The following is a 25,834-nucleotide window of genomic DNA, read 5'->3' as shown; positions in this document are numbered from 1 at the left end:
GACCTCCTTCAAGTACTTTCGGCAGCAAAGGCTAAAAAACAAGTTATGTGGGAAGGCCACAGGTTATACCTTTCTCAAGATGTTGCTAAAGTCACAGCAGATCGTCGAAAGCAGTTCCTTGATTTGAGACCACGTTTGAGAACCCTCGGTGCCAGATTTGGACTGCTACATCCATGTCTCTTCAAAGTGACTTACAAGGACAGAACAACAACATTTGAAGATCCAATCGCCCTTGAAGAGTTCCTTCGTCGTCACGAAACTGAGAACATGGACACTGCAAGACCTGTTTAACCATCTTTGTTTTATCATGTCTTATTACTTGTTTTTCTCCCCGTCACCCTGCTGTATCCTGTTCTTTGCTTCCCATAATTGATTGAGTGCACTGTGCCCAAGTTTGTCTGACCTATTCTGTGCAATGTTCTTGTGTTACCTTTTTTGTTTGGTTTACCACATGTTCTATAACGTTTTTCTCCTGATTTTATTTTCTTACAGATCCTCTCCCCGTGTTTCTTCATCCCGGTGTATCCATGTTTTTCTTCAATTTGTTCCTTCGCTGGTTCCTCTGGTGTTCGACGGTGTAAGTCTCCGTTGTTGATGTCGTCCTCTTCTGGCGTCGTCATCTCTCCGTTTCTTATTGACTTGTTTTCTATTTGTTGAGATCTTTCCACTCTCTTCATGCATTCTTCCATTTTTACTATTGTTCCCTTCTCTATTCTTTTTTTCAACCTTCTCTCTTCCTTTTTCTTAATATGTTCCCTTCACTTATTTCTGATTTCTTTCTCTTACAATTACTATGTTTTCCTTTTTCAATACTATTCTCTTACTTCTTCAACTTATCTTTTCGTGTATCTATATCATTTTACTGAAGTTGCATATTCCGAGTAGTTACATGGAACGTTAAGGGGTTAAATAACCCCATTAAACGTCAACGTGTTCTAACACACTTGACACGGCTTAAAGCCGATATAGCTCTCCTTCAAGAATCCCACCTTTCGGATACGGAGGCTAACAAACTTAAACGTTGCTGGGTAGGTCATGTCTTTCATTCTCCTGCCTTAGGCAAGAAAAATGGTACTGTTATTTTATGCCATAAAAAGTTAACAGTTTCAGTTATATCTCATGAAAATGATGTTAATGGCCGTTGGGTTCTTACTAACCTTCTCATTGATAAAATTCCTATTGTTATATTCAATGTTTATGCTCCTACAGGTGTTGATAAATTATTTTGGCCTGCTATTTCTAACAAATTGGTTACAATTAATGAACAATATGTTATTTTTGGTGGTGACTGCAACCAAGTTATGGACCCCTTTCTAGATAGACACTCAAAGGTTAAATTTATTCCCTCTAAGATGCATTCCCAATTTCTTAGTTCTATTCGAGACTGTGCTCTAGTTGACATTTGGAGACTATGTAACCCTGACCTTAGAGAGTATTCGTTTTATTCCCCCACTCATCACTCCCAATCCCGTATTGATTACCTTTTCCTCAGCAAGCCCTTAGCACAGCTAACTACTCACTCAGACATCGGTTCCATCTTAATTTCTGATCACGCTCCTGTTTACGTAGATATAGATCTTATCCCCTTCTCTCCCCATTCAGGACGCTGGAGATTTAATAATTCTTTACTACTAGACCCTATTTTCTGCACTAAATTTACAGCCTTCACCTCTGAATTCTTTGCTCTCAACCAACTCCCTGAGACCCCCTTTGTCACGGTCTGGGACTCATTCAAAGCAGCTGCTAGAGGTTTCATCATTAATTTTGTCTCTCAAAAGAAAAAACAGTCACTCACCAAGTCAACTCAACTCTTGGATAGAATTAAGAAACTAGAATATACCTATTATAATTCTTCCTCTGAATCTTCACTTCGCGACCTTATCTCTGCCAAAATTGAATTTAATAAATTTACCACTAACGCGGCTTCAAACTCCCTCCTTAAATGTAACTCCCGCTATTACGGTGGCCAAAATAAAATGGGTAAGCTTCTAGCAAATTACCTCAAGATCCGCAAAGAAAAAACAAAGATTGAATCCTTACAGAATCCAGCTGGCGTTTCTTTCTTTAAAGACAAAGACATATTGGCTCAATTTGTTTCCTTCTACCAAAATTTATACACTCCTGAATCCAGTCCTGACCCTGTTGACCTACTTGCTTATTTTCAAGATATTCCTTCCCCTCACTCTTCTCATGTTGATTTTCAAACATTAGACTTAGATATTACCCTCTCTGAAGTTTCACACGCGGTTTCGATCCTTCGTCGTGGCAAGGCTCCTGGACCTGATGGTTTTACCATCGAGTTCTACAATCACTTTTCTTCCCTTCTCCTCCCTAAACTTTTATTATTGTTTCATTCCTTTGTTAATTCTGGTTCTTCTCAGGGGACTTTTCAAGAAGCTTTAATTTGTCTAATACCCAAACCGGATAAAGACCATACCCTATGTAAAAATTATCGCCCAATCTCCCTAGTAAATACAGATTATAAGATTTTTGCCAAACTTATAGCCCTCAGACTTGACCCTCTATTACCAGATCTTATTGGTCCCGAACAATCTGGATTCGTTAAAGGTCGTTTATCGTCTGATAATTCTCGTGTTTTCTTTAATATTTTAAGTAAGGCCACTTCCCTCTCTTCCCCACTAGCTGCCATTTCTCTTGATGCCGAGAAGGCTTTTGACAGAATAGGATGGGATTTTATGTTTCAAGCTCTTCGTTGGTTCGGTTTTCCTCCTAAATTTATTTCTCTTATCTCTTTACTGTACTCTAGCCCCCACGCTTCCATTTTTGCTAACGGAATCACTTCTGATTATTTTCCTCTTCGCCGTGGCGTACGTCAAGGTTGCCCTCTTTCCCCTCTTTTGTTTATTTTGGCTCTAGAACCCTTTTTAACTAAGATTAGACGAGATGATAATATTTCTGGTTTTCAATATGGCCCTCAACAGCAAGTTAAGCTATCGGTATACGCTGATGATATTTTATTTTATTGCTCAGAACCTCAATCAACGTTACCTGCCTTCCTAAATCAAGTTTCCTCATTCTCTACGGTCTCTGGCTATCGACTTAACACAGACAAATGTGAAATTCTACCCTTAAATCCTTTATGTCAAAAGCATTTATTTGATACATCTGGTTTTTCCTGGCAACCCTCTAAGATTAAATATCTAGGTGTCTGGTTTGCCCCGAATCTTTCTGATACCCTTAAGTTCAATTTTGTTTCTCTTTCTACTAAACTCACTACATCCATCACTCGCTGGAATCCTCTTTTTCTTTCTTGGTGGGGTCGCTTGGACTCCATCAAGATGATGTTAGCTCCATTGATCCTCTACACTATTTCTATGATTCCAATCCGCATCCCTAATCACTACTTTAAGTCGTTAGATTCTATTTTATTAAAGTTCTTATGGAAAGGTAAAAAATCCCGAATAGCCATCTCTGTTTTAAAGAAGGATAAATCTCTAGGCGGAGTTAAATTTCCTAGTTTTAAAGATTATCATATTGCCTTCTCTTTAAAACAAGCCCTACGTTGGCTTTCTTCAGACCTTCCCTACTATCCTCCACTCTGGCTGACGTTAGAATCATCCTTTCTTCATCCTTATGAATTCACTGAAGTTCTTTCCTTTTCCTCTGCTGTAACTTCTCTTCGATCGCCCATTATTGCTCACACTTGTTCTCTTCTTCAACCTTACTTATTATCCTCTTATCCTTCTACGTCTTCTACTCACATCCAACCTATTTGGCATAATAAGCACCTTAAAATCCGTAACCGCTCAATTTATTGGAAATCTTGGCATTCACGGGGTTTGAAATGGATCTCTCAACTTCTTTCTGATACTCATCCTCTTCCTTTTCCTCTCCTTCAAACCCAATTTTCATTGCCATCCTCATATCGTAAACAATATTTATTGCTGATCCCCTCCCTCACCCAATATCTCTCCTCCTTACCTGCTACCAACTCTATTCCTGCAACACACCTTTCTATTTCGAATGTTCTCGACCAAACCCCTTCTGCTTCTTTTATCTATAAATCTCTACACTCATCTATTGAACGCACTAAGTCTAAAGTTGAGTTGGCTTGGGAAAAAGATCTATCTCAAACGTGGCCCTCTACTCTCTGGGAAAAAATTTGGTCCAAGATCCACAGCACATCTAGAGCTGCTAACACTACTCAAACTTTATTTTTTATCTACAATCGTACACTATTTACACCTTTAACTCTATCATCTTTTTCCTCAGACACCCCCTCCACTTGCTGGTCCTGTCCCTGCCCCTTGGCCGATCTGAAACACATGCTTTTCGAATGCCCTCCTATTTCACTTTTCTGGCAAGCAGTTTGGTCCCAGATTCATAAAATCCTCAATTTCACTCTCCCCTTTTCAATCGTTCACATTTTTCTAGGTTCCCTTTCCCCCGATCTTTCTGGATCCCACCATAGACACAAATTACTAGATCTCCTGATAGCTATTGCTTTCCATCATATCACATCACATTGGAAACAAGCTAAAGATGTTTCCTTCTCCGCTTGGTGGAACGCAGTTTGTTTTAATCATCGACTGGACACTAATTTTGTTTCCCCAATTTCCCTAGCAATTAAACGTGACCTCCTATGGCTCCCCCTAACTGAATTTCTATCCAGCATTACCAGGCCTTCCCCTATTTCTCCAATAAGAAATGTAGAAGTTCAAAAACCACCGTGATTGTTTATCTTAAATTATATGCTAGATTTGACTGTTTCCTATGTTTCCTTTATATCGCCTCTGCGCTATATAGTTCCAATGTTTTCCCTCCTACACATATATTCCTGAATTTTTTTTTTTTTTATTGCAAAATTATTTTTCTGTAAACGTTACTTTGGATTAATTTCTCCTTTTGTAAGAGAGATTTCTTGTTTTTATAACTTATGATTGTTTCTTCATGTACTGCCTTTACTTCTTTATGCCTTAATAAACTTCAAACTTAAAAAAAAAAAAAACTTGCTAAGATAAAATAACATTCCAATAAATACAACATTACAATAAAACACTATTACTTGTTCTCTCAAGCAAAGGTCTCTAAGGAGGGCTGTACTCTGCATTGACTTCACAACAGAGCAGCATTTTGCAAGTTACAAGTTGCAAAGGTTGGTTTGAAAATACAGACGCCAAATACATAGCTTAGATCTCACACATCTTTAGGACGCATATAATGCTGCCCTCAGTTCACATATGTTCATCATTTTCATTCCCCTTTAACCGGGCAGGAACCGTGGCAAGGGGACATGTGCATAGGAGCTAAGTGAGCAAGCACATGGCATAACCTCCGGCGGGGCAGAGGCTTCTATTTACAATCCAGTAACCTAACCAGGGAGATCTCGCATTGCCAAGGGGAGTAAACTACGGCAGGAGGGGGCAGTTATTACAACGGATGGTAGTACTTTTTTATATTTACATGTTCCAAAACTATTTTTGTCAGAGTTGGGGAGGTGGTGTGATATGCAGCCGGTGTTATATGCCCTAAAATATTTTATGATTGTAAAAGTGCTGGCTGTTGACCTCACTCTGCGGCTTCCCCATATCACGCAGTTGAAAGTATAGTCATTTGTGCTGATGAAAGGCGACAAATGTAATCTTTTCATCACATTGGATTGAACAGAATGGATGTATAGGAGACTGACTAATAGCGCATACAATACAACACGTATAGGTGTAGGATTGGGCATTAGGGATGTGCACCCAAGAAAAGTGAAGATTGTGGTAGGGGTTCCATTTAAGAACCTTAAATTGTACATATGCACTTGTTACACAGCAGAGCTATCCTTGTGCTTACAAACATTTACAGGCTTAGCCTTCACATTGCAAACCTACTTGTCAGACTGCACGAGCTGCTCTGGCCTTGCCCAGCAGAGGGACCCCTTGCTCAGGCAGCGTGACCGGCCTTTTGCTGCCTGCAGGTTTGACCTGGGGGTCACTGGTTTGACTCCTGGTGGATCAGCTGAGCATTACAAATGAAAACAATCTGTATAAATTAAAACTGCTTATAAAACTATTAGATCATGCAGATTTGACATACCTAGGCCTCGGATAGTGGCGCTGTTTCAACAACTGTACATGTTGCAGACATATCCCAGACAAATGCATATTTTTGGGGTCAGACCAGGGAGCTGGGGCTTGCACAAACATTAGGAGATAAACTGCGGCTTCTGAAAGGGCTGCAGCTGCAGGGCAGACGCAATGATAGACACATGTCAAACTCGACAGGTCAGGGCCATTAAACGCACAGCAGGGCTCTATCAGAGGCAGACAAATGCTCATCTGACAGGGCAAGTAGAAACAAGTTAAGGCTTTGGGCCTGAGCAGAGGCAGTCACAGGCAAAGCGCATTTGTAAGGCCTAACGCCTGACCTGTGTTTTAAAGAGGCTTCTGTCAGACTTTATGGTGCTTTCATATCACTTTAAACCCATTCTTTTATGACATGGTTCAGTGGCATTCTTCTTTAAAGTGGGCCATTTATTGCCACGGGTTTTAAAGTTTCGGAGTGGAAGCTGAAACGTGGCCTGGACTGGAAGATTAGAACCCTTCCTTTAGAAGTGACACATTCTGCGCGTCAGAGTGAAATTAAAAACCGCACGAGGCCGCTCATGGCCTTCTATGCTGGATGCAGCCTACCAACACAAGTTCATTCATTTTCAGCCACCCCTAAAGCTCCATTGCAAATCCAAATATATTCTTCGCCAAGACACTAGCGCCCCATGCGTCTCTTCTAAGGCCTCAAGGCACCACATCTGCTTCAGAGACATTTTCACGTTTTGTTTTGGCGGGCCTTGGCATTTAAGGTGTAAAAAAAACATGAGAAGTTTAGCAATGTTAAAACGTTTGGTAGAAAATGTGGCGTAACGACCAGAGCTTCCGACCTTGGCGCTGCGGAACCTAGGCTCAACAGCCTGTGCTTTTGCGCAATCTCTTATTAATCTTCCCTTGCTAAATATAAAATTAGATGAATATGTCCTTGTGCAATGTAACTGGTGCTCGTGCTCCTGTAGAGTGCTCTCGTACCTTCGGGTCGAGTTTGCTATACATTTGTACATAAAAAAATAACGAAAGAAAAAGCTGCAACATTTTTAGAGAGCCAGGCAAAATAGAATTTTGAATTTTGGAATTTAGCCTAGGTGCCACCCATGCATTGAACAAGCATTGCCAAAGCAGTAGGTCTGGCCTGGACAGGCTAGTGCCAAGGTTCTTTCTTTTTATTGAAAGCATATCATCTAAAACATGCATTTGCAATGCAATAGGTCTCGCATTTACGCGAGTTTGAGCTATTGGCATTGTAAATGACAATGCCTTTTTTTATGTTTTGGTTTTTAAAACATAAATAAAAAAGCCATTGTCATTTACAATGCCAATATCTTAAGCCCGTGTAAATGCGAGACCTATTGCATTGCAAATGCTTGTTGTGTTCTGTAGTAGCATGCTACTCACTTAACAGTGTTTTGATGCCTCTTCAGGGGTAGTAAGCACTACACAAATACAAATACAATTATTCTACTAATATTTGGGAACTCATATTTACAGATGTCTTTACCATGCAGTGGCGTAGCAAAGGTTAGATGGCCCTAATTCAAGAATAGAAAATTACACTTTCATCCAGAGTCGGTGATAAAAGACAGCTGGTTCACAGACATGGGCTTATGTATCACTGCAGCTGCTGCCATAATGGCACTGCAGGTCTCCAAGTTCTTCATTCTGCCTACTTTTCCCTCTCACCTTCCTAACTCCTTTCCTCCTTATCTCCGGCCTCGGTTCACCCTCTTTCGTGACTATTGCCTCCTCTGTCTCTCCACCACTTGCCTATCACTTGTCCTTATCCCTTTCACTGATATTTTTCTTCTCACTCCCCTTAAATCATCTGATTTCCTTGTTTTCTATTTTATTCTATTGCCCAATTCTCCTGTATCCTAACTCAACTCTCCCCAAGCCCGCCTTAATCCACCTTTTTTCTCTAGGTTTCCTCCCTTTTGCTCACATTTATATCATGTATTTGCTTAACTGCTCCTTCATCTCTTACCCCTTGTTCATTCCTTGGTGTCCCTATTTATGTCTCATATCTCTTCCTCTCCCCTATCCCATTTGCTTGTCCCTACCTCCCTCTCCCTTTTTGTCACTTTTTCCACTGCTTTCTTCTTTTGGTATTTTCTTTCATTACTTACCTCTTTCATCGCAATTTCTCCCTTTATCCTCTATACTCTTTCCTAATCACTCCACCACACTCCCCTTCACCAAGGTAAACAGTACCAATGTAGGCTCTGTGTTTAACTCCTTCGCTGCGGCGGCTATTCCGCCGCAGTGCTAAGGGGGCGGGGGGCCGCGCGGCGCTCACAAGCTGGTGATGGAACCGCACCATCACCAGCCTCGGGTGAGCTGTGCTGATGACGGAGCGGTTCCGTCATGGCCCCGCCCGCTCAATAGAGTGTGCTGAGCAGCTGCCTCGGGCGGGCCATGACGGAACTGCTCCGTCACCAGCACAGCGCCACCGAGGCTGATGACGGAGAGGTTCCGTCATCAGCATCGATGTGGTTAAATCATTCAAAGTAGGTGGCATTTAATCTAACTTGAGCTGCTGCAGGGCAGGCTGAGCCCTTTTTCCTTCCCAAATGCCTTGGTACCTCTGTAATAGCTGCAACACTTATATCTCCTTTCTTGAAGTTACCATAGTATCTTCTAGGAGGGAGACCTACATTTCAGTCCTATTGTGTATGCAAGCAACACAACTGATGCTCAGTAGTCGATGTAAGATGTTAAAAGTCTGGCACCTTCCACATATAGAACGCATGGTCACATCAACTTTTCATCAGTAGAACGGTGCCATTTTTATGAACAGACCAGACTAAGAGGATTATTTAGAGTTTGGCAGAAAGAGTACAACACCACACACCATTGTGCATCAATCTGATGGTCAACCTACTCTATTTAGAGTGAGGCAGACTACCATGCCTCCACCACCATTGCCTCTGCTGGCTTTGCCAACAGCAATCTTATGCTGACAGCCCAATGGACGGTGAGTTCAGTATACGTACAACAGACTGTCCCCTGTAAACAGGAAAAGCCTTATGGTCCTGAAGAGAAATGAAGAAAAATTACCCCCACAGGGAGACTTGTCAGTGGGTGTAAACAGGTGTTATGTTATATACGTGGAGAGGTGTGTTATGTGTTAATAGTCAACATATGTTGGGATATTTATGCACTGTGATTTATGTGTTGGAATCTTAGTTCAACATACTTCTGCATCTCTTGATGAGTGTTTCAGACTAGGATCAGTTGCACCTGGGCCTGGAGCAGTCATTAATAGAGGTGCCCAGTACTGTATTTGGTGCCTTTGTTTCCCATAGACTTTTATACCTTTCTACACTTTGTGGACCCATCTTTCGTTGCAACAACAGGGCTATTCTATACCTCTGCGGTAGGCTGATTTTTTTGTTGTGACAAAACCATGGTGGACGTGTTGAACGAAGGATATTTTTTTCATTAACGTTATAAATCATTCACAAGCACCTTGATAATATAATAATAATGGAATAAAGTAAAATGTATATGACCAAGAGTGCCTCACCGCTGGGCCTGTATACATTTTTCTATTGTAACCTTTTTCCAGTAGGGTTGTGGTGGAACAAATATGGTGGATGCAGGCAGAATCAAGACAGCATCATCAAAGGGCAGTTTTAGGTTACTACACCAGTACAGCACCACCATGTACCCTTGTGCCTTGTAAAACAGCTTGGTGTCGGCGCTTTTGCATGCAAAGATATAACTTACAGCTGGCAAATGTATGTTTATGTGGCACTTTCGGACACTCCTGGAGCAATATAAAGGTAGTAAACAGTGAAAGCCAGTGCATACAAGGGGTACACCCACAGTCATACCAGTGCATACAAGGGGCCCACCCACAGCCCTACCAGTGCATACAAGGGGTATACCCACAGCCCTACCAGTGCATACAAGGGGTACACCCAAAGCCCCATCAGTGCATACGGTGGCCACAGTCCTACCAGTGCATACAAGGGGTACACCTACAGTCATACCAGTGCATACAAGGGGTACACCTACAGTCAAATCTTTATAGGTTTTCCCTTCCAAATCGGTTGCTATTTTTTTTGTACGCAACATCTGCATTTCTAAAGCCACACCTGAATAAACCAGACGTGTTCAGAAAGCTACAGAAGTGCACATAGCAAGCCTCTTTTACACGTGAGGTAAGGGAACAGAGGCATACACCATAGGAGTAAAGAAATGGATTCCTGGTGTGTGCCAAGTCTTTTTGCATTTCAGGTAGACATAAATCCAGCCATGTACAGGCGCTCACTCATGCAGAGACGCATGACTTTTAGAAGAATCTGATCTGGTAGTTTTCTTTTTAGAAACTGAGGCAAAAGATAGAGCAAGAGAAACCTCATGTTTTGTTGTTTTTAGTTCTTTTTTTCTAATTCTTGAAATGGGATATCTACCATTGTTACTGAAGCTTATCCCGTCAATCTGTGTCACAGAGGTGAATGAACAAAACACAAGAAGCAGCAGCTGGGTCCCTTGTTGTCTATCAGTTCCTAATGATTCCATCTAAACATTTCTTCATTTACCTTCAGCCACACTGAAACCTTGAAACTTGACAGGTTGAGCATAGTTGATCATTGTCGATAAATAGGGATGAATGTTGGTTGTAGCTCCGACATATTGATACGAGGCCATCCATGCTTGCTCATCTTCTACAGTTTCCATACCCTGGTTGGAAAGTGGTAAAATAACACACATAAAAAAAGCTTTTAGTTCTCGCTTAGTAAACTTAAATATGAATTAGAGATGCCTGATGTTCATTGACAAACAATGACTTGTCGATCTGCCTTTAATAAACATAATAACATACACAGGAATCCCCCTTTTCCCTAAAGAGGCTAATGGACCAAAAGATAAAAGGAGTACACGTGCAAGTCTGTAACACAATAGCGGTTTCTTGGCAATCATATTGATATTCTAAGTTATTTCATCATATTGCGAATTAAAGTATCTGGCCGCTAGAAAAACAGCCATTTGTCGGTGCATGGAGGAGTGCTCCATCAGGTAAAATGCCATATTGAATGCAGAGATGCAACTCTTTCTCTATGTTTTAATACATATTCTGACCCTTTTCTGCATTTTAACCTTGCAATTTAAGGATTGTTTAAAAGGAGTACACTTGCAAGTCTGTAACACAATAGCGGTTTCTTGGCAATCATATTGATATTCTAAGTTATTTCATCATATTGCGAATTAAAGTATCTGGCCGCTAGAAAAACAGCCATTTGTCGGTGCATGGAGGAGTGCTCCATCAGGTAAAATGTCATCTTGAATGCAGAGATGCAACTCTTTCTCTATGTTTTAATACATATTCTGACCCTTTTCTGCATTTTAACCTTGCAATTTAAGGATTGTTTATTCTGGTGCTTATTTTATTGTGCTAAAGTCATTCAGACAGTACAAAACACTTCCCTCGGGATTACAATGTACAATATACATTGCTGTGAAATGACTGATAAAAAACATGTCACTCACACATCTGCATGCTTCATTCAGTTGATAAAAATATGACCATAAAGGTGTAGATTGAAAAAAATGGTAGAAAAGAGATTTTACAGCTATTGTAACAGATATTGTGCTTTTGTTAGTAGATTTATATAGCACGACTTATTACCCGCGAGGGTATCCAGGCGCTGTTCATGGGCACAGGGAAGACTAAGTGATTTGCTTAGAATCACAGGATGGTGCGCCGACGCTGAGACTCGAACCCAGGTCCCCAGCTCCCAAGTCGGCAGCTCTGGCCACTGCGCCACATCTAAGAATGTGGTAATGTGGAAGAGGCGAGGGGGCAATACTGGATGGTCCACACCATTACCAGAGGTCTAGAGGGTAACCGTAACAGAGTCAGCGCTAGTGATGCCAAAGTGGTTGTAATGTAGCAGAAGGGGATCGGATATCAGGAAGGAGTGTCTTTTGAGTGTTGTTTCAAGATGGACATTGAGGTGGCCTCCCTCATTTTGGTGGTGAGAACATTCCAGTGGATAATTCTTGGAGGAAAAAATCTGAACCTTGAGGTGGCACAGGAGGATTTATGGCAGGGAAGGCGATGTTTAGTTTGTGATCTGAGACAGGGATCATTCATGTAGTAGGGCTGACTTTGAGAGAGGTGGAGAACCTTTTCCTGGTGTTGTTAATATAGTTAAGTATGGTTGTCTTACTGCATTTCAGAACTGCTGTATTAGCGCATTACTCTAAAGCAACAGAACATCCGTAATATGCAGTAATATGGTTGACACATTCTCCAATTTCTACAGATTTCTAGGGGTTCATTTTAAAAAGCATTTTCTTTGTGCTTTATAGCTTTCTTATGTATGAATTTCCTCTGAATTTCTAGGTCTTGTTCAAAATGCATTTTCAAGGAATGATTGTGTCCTGCGCAAGACTTCGGTGTGACTTAATCAGAAACTTCCGGGAGTAAGGCAAGTTTACCCTAGCAAAACACATTATGAATCATATTTGTGAGTAGGCATACGTTACGCCTAGAACGTTGTATGTCACACTTACATTGGATGCAAGCATATACTACTGAGAGAAAACGCCTTTTGATTCAGGCTTGGACATTCAGGAGTAATTATAGTGTGTTATGAATACCAAGGATAAATACTGTAACAATAATATTGCAGTTTGAACCTGCTCTAAATTCACATGCTATGCATTACTCCACCATCTATGGGCTGGCCTGGAAAAGTCTATGAAATATATAGGTAGAGCCGAAAAGACTCCTTGTGAAGTCGACTCTAAGCCCAGAATGCCTCAGTATATAGCCACCATTATTAGAGTATTTAATTCCAGGTATTGTATAGTGTGCTGTCTGTACTAATTGCAGTTAATCAGTATTCATAATGCACAATTATTTTCTCCCTCTTCTGTGAAGTGGGATGCTCACTTTTGAATGGAGGAGACTTTTCAAGCTGCAAAACAGTTGTTATTAGGGAAGTAATTAGTTCCTTTGCAGGAAAGTACTCTACAGTCATATGTTCTGCAGCTGTTATGCAGTAGTAGTTTTCCTTGAGAACGAGGGAATATGCGCAACAAACAAGCAACTCGATACCATCTGTCTAAACCAAGCTGCCCCATGTGACTTGATATCTTTTAATAATGTTTTTTAAATTTGCATAATGATAAGCCGATTGCAAAACTGTAATAAGGCCACTGAAATTCATCAAGTTTTCAAATTTCACATTTCACAGGTGCAAACTTTTCCACACTTTTTTACTCTGGAGAGACTGGTTCCAGCTAGAAATGTGTTACCCGAGACTTGTTCACAAAAAAAACATTTTCTACTCAAACCACTCCCCTTCCTAGTATTTCATGTGGTATATTGAACATGAGGTAGGGCCTCACATTGAAATTTCAAATGAAATTTCACAATGTAATATAAATGGAATTTCACGCAATTTCATGTCGCTTTCACAACATTTCACAGAGCAACATTTCAGAATTTCACAAGGGCCTAGTATTGATGACCACGTTATTTCAGCACAAACCTCATTAATAGATACATTTTCAATGTATGCTGAAATCCCCACTTCCTTTCTTGTGGAATGTGCATAAGCCCTTATTTCTAATTGTTTACTGGCTAATGACTAAGATTGCTAAGTAGACTGGAGAATCCACTTGCTATGATTCCCTCTGGGTCTGCCTTCCCCATCATCTTTGAGGAGTGTGGTTCAAAAAAGCGTAAGGTCTGTAGCAAGGCCTTTGCTCCTCTGTGACATTTTGCAGCTGTTCTGACATCCAAGGTACGTAACACTCTTTCGGCTGGTGTTGCATTATGGTGTATACCCTTTTTTAAACCCTTTGAGATTCCAAGAGAAAGATAGCTAGAGGTCTAAGCTTATCTTGCACTATACAATTAAATAGAATACCACCTATCAGTAACTCGATTTCTTATAAATATAAGAAAAATGTATAGTAAAAATTAGTTTTCATTACCTTTTTCATCATCATCATCATCAAAGCTTTATTTCGATATACAAGATATCATAAAAGCACATAAAAGATATAAAATCACAATTCATTGGCAATACATTAAAAAAAATATAATAAAAATCATTTATGTTACAATAAATAATTTTAAAGTAGATTAAACTTTAGCAGCTTTGTGTAGATTTATAATTATAAAAAGTTCAGCTAAAACTTTAATCATTAGATAGCCTTCAGCCTAATCAACTAGGCCCAACTAAGAAATTTGGCCACCCCACACACATTACCTTTTTATTATTTTCTTGTTCGTCTTCGGCAATCTGTAGAAGAAAAATTAGAACAATGACAAGACCGCCACTGGCAAAAATTGACAGATTAGAGGAAAGTACAATGAAGTGTGCCTTTCAATCATTACTAAGCTTTTGGATTCGGCCATCCAAACTTTCTCACATATTTTAAACCTGGATATGCAGCAGCTGATGTAATATGATGACTGCACAGGCGGGGATAGGAACTTCTACAGCAAGATAATTCTCATTACACTACTGAAATCATTGTAAAGGTCTGCACTTCAGAACTGTAACTGCAACACTCAGCAGAGGATATGGTACAAACAGTTGAGTAATACATTCTACAGAGGGTTGGTGTTGTGTCTGCTTAAGTGGTTTCAAGGTTGCGGTCTATGTTAGTGATTGTGTTACATCAAAATTATTGATTAACGTGGTGCCAAAAGAGGACTATGGTGGTGACCGAACCACAAAGTAAAGTGGTAGAGGATTCAGAGATGGCTTGAAAGAAGATCAAGCAGAATTTAAGGTGATGCAACAGACACAATCTCTTATGATATAAGGGAGGGGGTCTGAGAAAATGGTGTGGCAACCAAAAGAAGATAATCCGATACCCTGAAAATGTAGGTATCGGAAAGAAGTTCAACGATCTCTTAAGCAGAAACAGGTCATGATGTCCCAGAGTAACCTAGTACTGCGTAAGCTTAATTATTCAAAGTGAAAGCTGAATTGGAAACATATCACCAATAAGATCATTTCTTGTACTATATGAGGAGACCATGGGAGAGAAATAGCAGTAATAGTAAATAGTCAGTATTGTGCTTATTCCCTAATTCCCTCTTATGTTAGTGACGAAAGCAGCACTGCAATTCAGCACAGGGTGTTTTCCACCTTGGGTTCTGTGTCTTAGCTAAGGAGACTATAACTTTAGTTGTCCCAGTCATATTTTCCTAATTGAGTTGGAAAACACTTGGCTGTTTATGGTGCAGTAATTTCTAATTGTGTTCACATCTACTTCAGCCCTCTGTGGGACTAACACCAAAACATGCTGTGCCGCTTCAAGTGCTGAAACAACACCAATCATCAACTTTCTCCCAAACTTCTCCTCAACTCCTTCACCTTCTTCATGCCTCCATATAAAAAAATACTTGGATCCTCATAGCTTGCAACCTTCTAATGGGCTCTCCCAAACCCCAAAAATAAAATGCCTAGTTAGATGAGTTGTCTTCATTTTCAAATTAGAAGGGATTGGAAGTCACCACTAATCAGAGCATTGTCCAAAATCAGGTATGGATAGCTCAAAGATAGACAGAACAGAGGTTTCTTGGTCCATTCTTAAAATAACCCAAGAAGGACAAAGGACCAAAATAGATAATCTAATCCTAAATACTCCTCAAATGAGGCACAATTGGCAGTATTCTAGCTCACCAGAATGGGTGACATACACTCAAGTGGGTGTTATTCTCTTTGGTTACCCAAATCCTGACAATCAAGCAGTAGAAACACCCCACGGAGACCTACACTTACAGGGGTTAAGTAGTGCTAGTGCTGTTGGTCAATTCTGCTGAACATTTTCTAGAGGAACATTGTTTTTGGGAGAGAGCTGAACCATCCGTAGTATGAGCTTCAATGGAGCTCTGATATAAGAGCGTCTGAGCTACATACTACTTTTAGATTATAAGGGTGGGTTTAAAGAATTAGGTTTTTGGTCAGATTGCCGTCTGCGCATTCTCTCTTCTTCTGGTGTGGACAAGCACCAAGCAAAGGCAACAGCCTTATCTCATTGATTAATACGAATTGCAGATTTCCCATGGGACACTCACCAGCTGCTGAATCAGAAATGTCCAATTTATGGGGCTGATTAGGACTGCGGTGAATCCGCATCCTCCGGCCGGCGGAAGCCACCGCCGGCCCGGAGGATGCGGATTCACCGCTGCGGTGATTGCAAAGACCCCCCGCCAGATTAGGATGGCAGGGTGTTCATCTGTGGACGTGAAGACCGCCCGCAGCTTTTCTGCTGCGGTCCCGCGGTGGAAAAGCTCTAATATGGTGACGGTGTCTATCAGACACCGCCAGCCATATTAGGATTCAAGTGGAAACATGCTTTTCCACGGTGGGTTTTCCGCCGTGGAAAAGCATGTGGTCTGTGGTGTTTGGGGGCCCGTTGCGGGCCCCCAGGGTGTCGGGGGTGGGGGGTGCACATGCGGGGTACCTATGGTACCCCCCAGCATTTACATGCACAGAGCGGCAGGCACCACGCGGTGCCTGCCGCTTTGTGCATGTAAATGTTAAACATGCATTTTTAACCTTGCGGCGGGTGCTGTTTCAAGCAGTACCCGCCGTAAGGTTAAAGGAACAGGATGTAACCACCAGGGTGGCGGTCACATCCTAATTTGCATGGAGGGACCGCCGCTGCACATGCGGACGGTCCCTCATCCTCACTGGTGGCGGACGGACGCAGGTCCATCCGCCATCCTAATGACCCCCTAAGTTTGGGCTTTTATGATTTTTATAGTGCTCAGTTACCCATAGATATTCCAGAGCACTCAGGCTAGAAAATAATATATCCCTTGTACACAGGAACTTTGAAATTTATCAGCTCATCAAGATTTCAAAAGTACAACTTATTGCAGAAAAACAAATTTTTAGTACTTAGGTTTGTTATTGAGGCTGGCTTCTGTATCTCCCCATGATAGTTCTCTATGGGTCTAGATACAGGACCTCAGGAAATTGCATGAAAGGGCATTTTAGGTGCATACATTTTAGATCTGGGAACTCAGACTTCTATTCTCATACTCCATCACCATCACTTTTACACCACAGATGTGGATTTTGTATACCAAAGAAACGGAGTATTGGACAGTTTTCCCTAAATGTTATGTTATGTTTTGTTATTTTAGTTTGTACAGCGCACAGCTACTCCGAAGTGACCCGGCGCTTACAGCAAAAAGGCAAAAAAAATGCACAATTAACCAATTAAAACAGTTGGGTTTTTAAGGCTTTCCTAAACAGAGGAGGATCCTGGGTGGCCCTCAAAGCCAAGGGTGACGCATTCCAGGCCAAACAAGCTTTGCGCACAAAGGAGTTTCCCCCCAGTCGCTAACGCTTAAACTTCCTTGTCTGCATCAGCAGCTGAGAAGACAAACACAACTGTCTCCCTGGTATGTAAAAAGCAAGTCTCTTCTGCAAATAGATGGGGCGAGACCGTAAAGGGCCCGTTGCACAATTGACAGCATTTTAAATTTCAGGCGGGTTTCGACAGGAAGCCAGTGTTATGACCGTAGATGCGCCCACACACTGTGCCTGGATGACAACCCCCCAAGAAGTCTGGCAGCCGAGTTTTGTACCACTTGTAATTTCTTCACAAGGAAACCTGGGCTGCCTACTAGGAGGGCGTTGGCGTAATCCAAGCGAGAAAGAATCAGTGCACGAACAACTGTCTCTCTGGCCGTACTCGGCAACAGAGGAAGAAACTTTCTCAAACTTTTCAGACAGGTGCCGGACAGTTTTTTTACATGCGTCACAAAATTCAGATTCTCATTGAACTAGACGCCAAGGTTTTTGGAGGCACCGTTATTCTCAGTCAGGCCTGGAAAGCCCGAAGGCCAGAATCTCCCTCTGAAATCCGGTGCAAAAGAACCAAACAGCAGTACTTCCGACTTTCCTTCGTTACATTTTAGCTGCGCATGGGCCAGCCAATGAAAGACCGACGATAAAGCACTGATGGGGTCTCGTAACCGAGTCATCCTTCTTGATCCAGGTAAACAGCAGCTGGGTATTATCAGCATAGGCCATCACCTTAGCCCCCAATGACTCCGCCAGGAAAATCAACGGAGTCACGTAGATGTTAAATAAAAGAGGGCTAAGCGATGACCCCTGCGGTACCCCAGTGGATACACTCATGGGCACAGAGGCACACGGAGGGAGCCATACCTGCTGCAGCCTTCCTTCCAAGAAAGAGTTGATCCATTGCAAAACCGTCCCAGAGATTCCTATTTCAGATAAGCGATCAAGGAGCATGGCGTGAGGCACCGTGTCAAACGCCGCCAAGAGATCAAGCAATACCAATGCTGCTCTCCCGCCGGCATCCAGACACTCCCAAATCTATTCTGTGACCTCTAGCAATGCAGATTCCGTGCTATAAGAAGCGCGGAAACCAGACTGCACCGGATGAAGCAAACCAGCCCCCTCAACAAAGTTGGTAAGTTGGAATGTTACCGCTTTCTCGCATACTTTAGTCAGACTTGGCAGAAGCGAGATAGGACAATAGTTTTCTGGGAGCAATGGATCGAGAGCAGCATGAAGGATGGAGATAAGAGGCTGCTCCTTCTCGATAGCTTCACAAGTTTTCCTACTGAGCCATAAGAATCTTCATGGGATAAGAAGACATTTTCTCCAAAGATGTATTCTTCACACTAAATGGGAAGTTATCTTCTTTCATCGGTAAATGGAGCATAGTATTTAGGGTCCATTTAGAAATTGTGTCAACTCTGGTAAAGGACTTTGAACACTGGAGAATAGTGGCCTAACTCGGACACTAGGGAACCCTTTCAAATTCAAGTGTCCTTAACTGGAACTAGGAAAAATAGAAAGCTTCTCTGTGAAACTCTAATGCAAAAAGGGGACCCCTCTGAGAGAATTTAGAAGTCAGGGAGAAGAGGGGAAACTCTTCAAATTATCACTATGTGAAGTCAATTCTTCTTTAACTTATGAAACCCAACTAGCTCCAGTGGATATTTCCAACATTGCCACTGGCCTGGGATCCAAGTGCAAAGAACCCCATCCATTCCTCTCTATTCAACATATAAGGGCCTGGGAGCCTATATAAACATAACCTTCTGTCTGCAAAAACATAACTATATATAACTATCAGAGTAGACGGCAACCAGTACAACTTTGTCATAATAATTTCCAAAGGTCACCTGTAAACACAGCGCATGTGGTTCTTTATCAGAGGTGAGTGCTTTCAGTGAATGAAGAAAATCACAGCTAAAAGTGAAAAGGTTTGATGGGAAATCTAAGCTGCCGCAAATTCATCCGTTTTCTTAAATCGATAAGTGCCCTAGACAATCTATAAGAATCATTAAAAGCAATACTGGCACATTGAACCACTAGCATTTTAAAAACGTGTACTTGGCCCTCCCAATAACTTAAACCTGGATTTAAATCTACAAAACTAATTACAATAATCTGTACTGCAATAGCATACCTTTAAACACACTTCAGCTCTGTGAGAGTGCTCCTTATAATTTAAGTAATGAATATTACTCTATTTTATGAATGAAATCACTTTGTCCACTAGTTGTATTGATCCTAGTTCATGCTACATCAACATTGCTAGGTAGAAGCTTTACATGCTTTACTAGAAATGCGAATATTTATAGTATATAAATTCCCTCTCCTATCGGTGTTCATCAAATAACAGACGAGAGGCAGTTATTTGACCATCCATACCTTTTTAACACTGTTTGCAGCAGCTTCCTTTTGACTTAGATCATCTGCTGAAAGTTCTGCTCCAAACTTGTATTCTGGGTGCGCCTCTTCCTCCAGGTCGGCTAATATTACAAAGAAAGTCAAAATGAGTTTGCTTGAATTGGAATACATTTATTTTTCAGGAACCGTCAACGCATATAGGTCCACACTTATGCCTATGATTGCTCAAAGATAATCACGGAGCGAATATTTGGTGCTGTACACACTACAAATATAATTCCCATTAGGGCCCAAGTTACTAACCATGGTAACTTTTGCATTGGTAGTCTTTGAGATCCTTCCTCAGGTGAATGAATGAATGAATGAAAAGACATTTGTTTGGCGCATGGCTACCCGGAGGCATCCCAGTGCTGGTAGCAGCAGTAGTAGTAGGGAGTTTCACCAACTAAGGGAATAGCAAAGTATTTAGCAGTTTACAGAAGGCTAGGTGGTTGGTTTCTTTACGTAGATGGGGAGGGAGGGAGTTCCACAGCTTGGCCGCGTTGAATGAGAATTGCCGACCCCCGCTTCTGGCTTTCCTGATCGTGGGGATAGTGACAAGGTTCATAGTCTCGGAGCGAAGACTTCTGTTCGGTCGGTAGGACTGAATGATGCTGTGGAGAATGGCGGGATCTGTTCCAGCAAGAGACTTGTGGGTAATTCACAGAGCTTCAGGTCTCAAGGGACACTTAGCATGAAGCCCAAATGCATTCACAGACCCAGCACTCTCAGCACCTGGCTTTCATTGCAAATCACTGTCTTCATAACCACAGTCCTCATTCCAGAAAAATATCAGTTCTCCATTTCAGGAATACAACGTACAACATGGGGCCTCTGAGTAGGGTAACCACCTCACTCATTATGGACATTATTTTCTTTCGAGGAATGTGATGAGCTAGTGCTTTCAGGGTGTTATAATCTTGCTTATCTTCCATTCAACTTATTAGACTAACACACTTGAAACCAATGATTTGTAAGGGAAAAATTCAAGACTGGAGAGAGAGTATAAATAATGACCTGGAGTGAGGTGGTCACATTACCTCTCAGGGTTATACGTTCTAGCAAATCTAACTGTGAAGCAAATGCTAACCAACCACAAATGCATACACAAAGGCACTAGGCCTAATTCACAAATCTTTTTATCTGGCACATCTTAATCCTGGTAATTCATCAGATCTAAGGACCACATTCACAAAGATCTTTCTGTTAGCAGTTATCTCACTTCAGTGTTATGGGCGACAAACTCAAAACGACAAGCTTAATCATGAAAAAAATCTTTGTGAATGAGGTCCACAAGTAGATTTATCTTACTCTTGTAAAATTCATGTTCATCTTAGTGTTATGACACATATTCTAATGCACTGAGAAACATTTAAATTGGAGTCACAATTGTGAAATGACTTTCTTAGTGATGCCTCAGACAGAAAAACATTCCCAAACTTTGTTTGATTTCACTTTGAGGATGCGTAAAGCATTTTGGGGCACATGATTCAAGCATTTTTGGAGTCGCAAACGGTGCGATTCCTTAAAATCGGCCGTTTGCGATTCCAAAAATGCTTTTTGGAATGCATCAAGCATTTTTAGAAATCGCACATTTTTGCGATTTCTAAAAATGCGATTGCTTTTAAGAAATCACAAATTTGCGATTTCTTAAAAGCAATGCATGATTACTTTTATAATTTCGAATTCGCAATTAGGGTCTCATATTTACCGAGTGGTTGAACCACTCGGTAAATTTGCAAAAAGTGTTAACAACGCTGCAAAAGCATTTTTTACACATTCATGTTACGGACACACATGTCCTTAGGACATGTGTGTGTGCAACATGATGCGAAAACAACATTTCATGGGTGCAGGGGGGGGGGGTCATTTGAACCCCCCTCTCCACCCTTGAAATGCAATCAGGATTTGCGATTAGCAAAGTGCAAATTCGCAATTCCCATTCATTCCTATGGGCATTTTAGCCCATAGGAATGAATGGGAATTGCGAACTCGCACTGTGCTAATCGCATAATATTTGAGAATCGGTAAAAATTGCGATTTTTACCGATTCTCAAATATTTTGAGAAAATGTACATGCATCCCATTTTGAATTTCCTAATTTGCGATTCCCTAAAAATCGCAAATTAGGAAGTGCAAAATGAAACAATGATGCATGTGGGCCTTAATCTATTACTATCCAAGCTCTAAGAAGATTGGGGCATCTATCTAATGTTCTTCTTCCACTAAAAAAACTTTTCTCCAGCAGTTGGAAATTTGTAGGAAATGCGATGCTATTCACTTGCATTTCATATGTTTACACATAGTTATGTGGCCCTCGACTTCTGTGTTCCAGACATCTCTCGTGGCCCCTCCTCTCCCCCGGATCTCTCCTCTCAGCTTCTATCCACGAACCAACACTCAGACCTGGTTGTGCGTCTGGACCAGATATCTCTCCAACTGCACCTTTTCTCGCACAAACTCTATGAACCGAAAGCCCTATCACTTGACCATTTACCCCTGCTCAGTTCTCTTATTTCCTTAGGAAAGCTGCCCACAATTCACGCTAGCTAGTGCACCCACTGACCTTGATCATCACTCATCGCACCTTATCTCTAAAATACTACCCCTCAATAATGCCCCCTCCTGCCCTAGAAGAATGAAGGTTGATCTTGCGACCAGTGATATTGAGGATCTACTACTTTCTTACTCTATCACTCTAGACACTGACAAGATTACGACGGCCCAAATTCAAGCCATTCGTGTCAACCCACACAGGAAACCCTCTAACAACCATAAAGTCATAAATAGTGATAACCTCAAGCAAGTGTACATCACTCAGACCCCTACACCACACACACGCCTGAACGACTGAAATGTGCACTACTCAACTGCAGATCAGCCAATAAACATGCTTCGGATATCTTTGACCTCATCCAAAACAATGAGCTAGATATCATCATCCTCACGGAAACGTGGCTAAATCCCTTTTCCAGCCCTATCTTAGACCTCTAAGTGTCTCCTAGTCATGACATAATCCGTCAAGACAGATCTAAGAAGCAGGACGGTGGACTAGGTTGTATAAACCGGAATACATTTCCCTCATAGCGACCTCCACCTCATCCGCAGTTGAATACCTTTGCCTCAACATCTCTAGTAATCACCTCCTGGTGTGCAAACTTCATACTTTCTACCACCCTCCTGGTGATAACCTCCTCTTCATTTAACAACTAATGGAAATCATCTCCTCCAACGACGACCCCTCAGTGTACCAAATCTACCTCTGTGATTTCAACCTTCACTGGTCTAACCCAAAGGACCAAGCGTTATTCTTCCTAAATTCATTCTTATCGGATCTGGAACTTACCCAATTCTGTGACCGTCCAATTCACAACACAGGATAATTTCTGGACATCATCATCTCAAAAGGTAATATCATCACACTGGAAGACATTACCACTTGTGATCGGTCCGACCATTACAGCATCTTATTCTTTATTAACAGGGAGGTGATCCGGAAAAGAGATCAACGAAGAAAACCAAACAATTGAAAAGGAACCTCAAGAATATTAACACGGAAGGTCTAGCAATTGAATGTAAATATGGCTCGTCTTCCCAATATGACATGTCAGATGTACATGATCTCAATGAATTCTATTACTCCACTATCTCTGGTTTCATGGATTCCATAGCACCTCTACAACAATGAAATGCCTCCTTCAAATTCTCCAAACCCTGGTTCAACAACAACCTAAACTCTGAACACCGCAACCTAAGGGCAGCTGAACATTTCTGGAGATCCAAACCTTCCTTGGATCACCTAAAAGTCCTTACATTGGTAAGGAGCTTCTATAATAAAAAAATCCAAACTGCTAAGGCCGATTTCTTCGGATCCCAACTTATTCAAGCCTTAAATCGCCCCAAGAAACGTTCTGAAATTGTCAAACATCAATCTGCAAAAGCACCCAACCATCTTGAATCAGGAGACGACTCTCCTTCATGCGAAGATCTTGCTGCTTTCTTTATGGAGAAAAATAAACTCATCGGTATTGACCTTGAATCTAAGAGGGCCCTTCTTCCGTCATATGAGATCCTCCTGCTCTCTCGGAGAGGCAAAAGCCACTTAGTCTTAGCACCAAGAACAAGGCCACTTGGGATTCTTTCACTCCTCTCAGTGAAAAAGACATCTACAAAACTCTGCTTAGTTATCAACCCTTCTAATCATTTCAGCGACCTGTTTCCACTGACTGTCTTCAAAGAAATCAAGGATGCCTTCATCCCCCTTTGGAAAAAGATTGTCAATGCTTCTTTATCACAAGGCAAGATCCCCGAATGTCTAAAAGCAGCTCAGGTATCACCCATTCTAAAAAATAACTAATATAGACTGAACTCATCTCTACGACTTTCGCCCCATCTCCAAATGTAAATGTCAAGGTATTTGTAGAGCGCACTGCCACCAAGCGGTTTCCTGGGGCGATTACTCATACCGATGTGGAACCCTTCCTGGCTTTCCCTGTGAAGTGGTGAAAATAACAAGGACCCCCTTGGTAGTAAAGATCTATAGACTCCTAGGGCAGGGTAGCAACAGGTGCGAGAAAAAATCCTAGGAAATCTAAGAATATGAGTGAACAATCCGGTCAGACCAGTGATCAAGAAGGAATAATCAAAAAATTAACAAATTTGTTATATTTTCACTGATATGTTGACACAAAATCATGAATGTATAGATAACATATTTTCTATTCTTCCTTTATGAATGTATTTCAGGATTTAATCTGTGTCTCCTGAAGAAGGCGGTCCTCTGCCGAAACGCGCGTCGAGTTTTTATGCTTTTTTTCATTACCCATGTCACTACATATATGTTTCTGTCGATAAATTTCACAGTGTTGTTTATGAGTTTTATGCTAATTGTTTATTAGAACTGTATGTAATCAAGGAATTTTTTATACCTATCATATGGTTTGGCCCTTTGGTCATTCACAGTATGATTTTTAATTATATTGATTAAAACATATTTTTTATACAAATTTGTTAATTTTTTGATTATTCCTTCTTGATCACTGGTCTGACCGGATTGTTCACTCATATTCTTAGATGTCCTAGGATTTTTTCTCGCACCTGTTGTTTCCCTGTGAAGTGTCCACTCCTGGGCACCCCCAGGGTGAAGCCAGGCATCCTAGCGCTGTTGGGGCCAGTGTGGAGGTTAAGCAAGCTATTGCCCAGAGTTGCAGCGTGGGGCCCATGATTAGAATAGGCACCGAGGCGAGAATTGTCAGGTCCGAGGAAATTGAGCCCAAGACCCGCCGAGGTGGGAATTAAACCCTGGTCCCGGGCCAGAACTCTGCATCAGGGTCTGCCGCTCTAACCATTTAGCCACACTCCTCCACTTCCAGCATCCCCACTCTGGCTAAGCTCCTAGAAAAATGTGTGTAATCACAACTTTGCAAGCACATTGAGAATTGCAAACTCTTGGATCATCATCAATCTGGTTTTCGGAGCGGTCACAGAACTGAATTGGTGCTCACTCACATTATGGATGACATTTTAAAAATGCTTGACCAAAACTAATCCTGCCCCTTATACTCCTTGACCTTTCTTCCTCATTCAACACAGTTAATCACAACAACTTCTTAGCAAATTCTGGAAAAAAGGATGGGCCTTTCCGGTCTGGTATTGCAATGGTTCTCGTCCTTCCTACACAATAGATCCCAAAGAGTTGAGATAAATCAATCCCTATCTCAACCTTCTACAGTCTTCATGGGGGTCCTCAAGGGTCAGCTCTTTCTCCCATCCTCTTTAATATTTTTCTGGAACCTTTAGCGAATACACTAAACTCCATGAATATTTTTTTTCATATGTATGCGGATGACATTCAACTTTACCTGAAAATCACCTCCTCTGAAGACTTCACTTCACTCAACTCTACCCTGACGAATACCCGAAGTTGTCTAACTGAAAACACCTTCTGCTCAATACCGCCAAAACAGAATTAGTTCTTATACCTCCTCCTAATCACTCCCCCAAAATAGACCTCTGGATGAAACACCTCACTGCCTTCAACTGCACCCATCTCATCATTGATTCCGGTAAATCTCT

The 25,834-nt window shown here is 41.5% G+C and overlaps 1 protein-coding gene across 5 annotated transcripts in view; it reads right to left on the bottom strand.

Annotated features, from left to right (window-relative positions):
- PLCB4 (phospholipase C beta 4) overlaps positions 1 to 25,834 on the bottom strand; it is a 1,177,624-nt gene that overhangs the window by 248,123 nt on the left and 903,667 nt on the right. For all 5 annotated transcript variants that reach the window (XM_086927702.1, XM_086927703.1, XM_086927699.1 and 2 more), the window contains 3 exons: positions 19,742 to 19,842; positions 14,288 to 14,320; positions 10,601 to 10,742 (listed from right to left, as the gene is read on the bottom strand). In XM_086927702.1, coding sequence (XP_086783828.1) covers positions 10,601 to 10,742; positions 14,288 to 14,320; positions 19,742 to 19,842 — 276 coding nt within the window. The remainder of the gene's footprint in view (positions 1 to 10,600; positions 10,743 to 14,287; positions 14,321 to 19,741; positions 19,843 to 25,834) is intronic.

The sequence above is a fragment of the Lissotriton vulgaris genome, chromosome 6, assembly GCF_964263255.1.
Source record: "Lissotriton vulgaris chromosome 6, aLisVul1.2, whole genome shotgun sequence".
Lineage (NCBI taxonomy): Eukaryota > Metazoa > Chordata > Amphibia > Caudata > Salamandridae > Lissotriton > Lissotriton vulgaris.
Note: the sequence above shows the minus strand (reverse complement) of the source record. Positions and strands in the feature narration are given on the sequence as shown.